The 3,239-nt window shown below is 43.3% G+C and overlaps 1 protein-coding gene across 2 annotated transcripts in view; it reads right to left on the bottom strand.

The window, feature by feature from the left end:
- IRF2 (interferon regulatory factor 2) overlaps positions 1-3,239 on the bottom strand; it is a 117,155-nt gene that overhangs the window by 60,237 nt on the left and 53,679 nt on the right. For both annotated transcript variants that reach the window (XM_045286747.1, XM_004696140.2), the window contains exon 2: positions 2,217-2,309. In XM_045286747.1, the coding sequence (XP_045142682.1) occupies positions 2,217-2,303 (87 nt within the window). In that variant the 5' untranslated portion in view covers positions 2,304-2,309. The remainder of the gene's footprint in view (positions 1-2,216; positions 2,310-3,239) is intronic.

Below are 3,239 nucleotides of genomic sequence, written 5' to 3'. Positions count from 1 at the left end.
AAAAAATGACAAATGCAGTGTGCATAGAAATTTGTTCATAGTTTTTTTTAAACTATAGTCTGGCCCTCCAACAGGTCTGAGGGACAGTGAACTGGGGCCCTGTTTAAAAAGTGTGAGGACCCCTGCTAGGGTGTATGTCTAAAACTCTATAGATGCTGCAAGCTTATAAAAATGTACTGTTAGCCCCAAAGTTCACTTCCTACAGAGAAGCTGTAAGGTCACATAAAATAAACACATGGTTTATTTAGAGGACCCACTTAAATAAATATCTTCAAATAGAGTAACATTAAGTCAAATGTTAGTGAGTGAGGAACAAAGAACAAAATGATCTGGGAAGAAAAACAATGAAGCAGAAATGACACTAATTCAAAACAAAAAGAAATTACATTGTGATAGTTTGCCCCTTGTGAGAGCCAGGCCCTAGCCTGGCACTAAGCTCTCCAGAGCCTGACACAAGAATGAAACCCATCAGCTACACTATGCATTGTGTCCTCGAGATTACATACAAGAGAAGGTGGGCATGGATTTGGGTAGTGGGAATAATATTTTCACAGAAAAACCATAATTTCTCCTTCAAAGAAGACATGATGTATTTAATTATCCCTCTACATTATACAAGGAGGTATTCAAAAAAATGATCTTTTTCAAAGCTATGTATTTTAATTTTTTTTTTTTACAAATCAACCTATGACTTTCAAAGTACTCTCCATTACACTTAATACATTTGTCAAATCTGTGATTCCATTCTTGGAAACATTTCTCAAATTCATCTGTTTGGATTGCTGACAGCGCCTCCCACGTATTTTTCCTTATCTCTTCTATGCCCTCTAAAGCTAAGTCGCTATCTTTTCATGTCCCTCTTCATTCGAGGAAACAAAAAGAAGTCACACGGAATGAGGTCAGGTGAGTAACGTGCAGGGAGCATGAGAGGCATGCTGTTTTTGCCAAAAACTGGCACACTGAGATGGCTCATGAGCAGGTGCATTGTCATGATGGCAAAACCAGTCCCCCATCTGCCACACATCAGGCCTCTTTTGTACACACTGTTACCCTATCCTTTCAGAACCTCTAAATAGAAAGCTTGATTAACAGTCTGACCAGGTGGAACAAACTCCAAATGCACTATTCCCCTCACATCAAAAAAGCAAATGAGCATCAGGTTTTGGGGTGCCCCCTTGTAAGTATAGATTTTCAGATGGCTTTATTTTCATGGGAGCCTGGTAGCACAGTGGCTCACAACTTGAGCAAGACCAGTGGTTTGAAATCACCAGCAGCTCCTCAGGAGAAAGACGAGGCTTCCCGCTCTCACGCAGATGGACAGCCTGCAGGGTCCCTACGAGTCAGAATCGATTTGACAGCAGTAAGCTTGGAGATTTGGGTTTATTTTTATGGTTCTGTCCGGTAATTATTTGACTGCCCACCTCCAGATTTGACAGTTCCAACCCATCAGCTGCTCCACTGGAGAAAGAAGAGGTTTTGTAAAGATTTACAGGCTCAGAAACCCTGTCCAGGGTCACTATGAGTCAGAACTGACTGAATGGCAGTGGGGTTTGACAGTGAGTTTTGGTGATTTTTACATACATTATCTCTTCCTGGTTCATCCAGAAGAGATAGGATCAACTGAATTGAGAGTCTTGCTGTTGTCAACATAAGGGCGCGTTCTGGTGTATCATGGGAAGGGTTGCTGTAAATGATGTACTATTTTTTAGAACAGATGGGTACATGAAGAAGGTTTCATGACAGAGATACAAAGAAAACATCTAAGACCAAATGATTTTTTAACATAGAGACCATTAAAAAGAAAATCCACATGTTTCAGTCTCAATATAAAACCCTACAATAGTTCCTCTGAAAGACAGGATACACACACACACACACACTCACACATACATATACTCACAAGGGAGGGGCTGGAGAACAGAGTAAGGGTCCTTGAAGATAAACACAGTAAGAGGTTTCTCACAAATACTCATCCAAAACCCCAAAGGTGAGTTGCAACTGGTAACTCATAATTGGGGCTATCGTCTGAGAAGATGATAAAAATTGTGCTGACTCGCTGCTTTTACGGAGTTTCAGGGTGGGCTGTTTTTGTACATAATAAGCATAAGATTTTGAACACGTGAAGAATGGTTTTACTTTTAGTAGCACTCTGTCTCTTTGACACACACACACACACACACACACACACACACACACACTCACACTCACGTGCTTACCTTGTTAAGCCACTTTAGCCCTGGTATTGTGTTTGAGTTTATCTGTTCCTCCAGCCATGGGCGCATTCGCATCCTTTCCACAGGCATGGTACCCTTTTGCAGAAGAGGAAACACGGCATTAGGTATTTCTACTGCTCAATCTCCCTGTCTGCACTACAAAATTCTGTATAATTCGATTTGACTTGACTTTTTTCTATTTCCCCTTCCTCAAAAGTACACAGCTTATTTGTGTGTGGGATGGGGTCAGGGGAGTGTATTGAAAGGCTTTGCCCAGAGGCCACCTGCCCTGCTTGTTGCTCTGCCTGATTCCCAGGAATTGGTCCTGGGGAGGATGTAGTGTGGGCCAGGCCTGAGGCTAGGGGTGGGCACAGTACATGGACTCTGTTGTTAACTGAAGAGTCGAAGGTTCGAGCCCCTCCCCCTCCCCCAGGTACCTTGTAAGAAAGGTTTGGCGATCTACTTCTGAAAGAATAAGCCATTGAGAAGCTGGAGAAGCACAGTTGTCTTCTGACACACCTGGGTTGCCATGAGTTGGCATTGACAGCAAAACCCTTTGGGCTGCAAAAATGTTACTTTGGCTCTTCCACATGCAACGAGCCATTCTCTCCCGACCTGTTCTGTCCATTGCAGAGCGCCCCGGCATCATACTCTGGCTCCTCCTTTGCTTTCACCCTAATGCAAGCTCTTGTCACTCCTCCAGGCCTCTTATTCCAATGCCACCTGACCTCGTTCTTTATCTTTAACCGGCTTTCCCTCCGAAAATCATTCCTCCCCCACGCCCACCGGAGGGTGTTTCTTTCTCTCATCCACCAAATGTACCCGAGATGAAATCACAAAGAACTCTCTATGTTAGTTACATAATTTCACGTCAATTGATAAATAGGTCTAGGGGTGGCGTCTAGCCTGTCCATCAGGTCTCAGCCTGATGATGCTTCCTTGTGGGCGTACCTTCTCATGAGGATTCTAGGAACTTCTCTCTAATTCTGCCATCGGAAGAGGTGGGTCTCTATCTTTCTCTGTGTC

The sequence above is a fragment of the Echinops telfairi genome, unplaced genomic scaffold (assembly GCF_000313985.2).
Source record: "Echinops telfairi isolate 266 unplaced genomic scaffold, ASM31398v2 ScPeMD7_9;HRSCAF=40, whole genome shotgun sequence".
NCBI lineage: Eukaryota > Metazoa > Chordata > Mammalia > Afrosoricida > Tenrecidae > Echinops > Echinops telfairi.
This window is presented reverse-complemented; position numbering and strand designations above follow the sequence as displayed.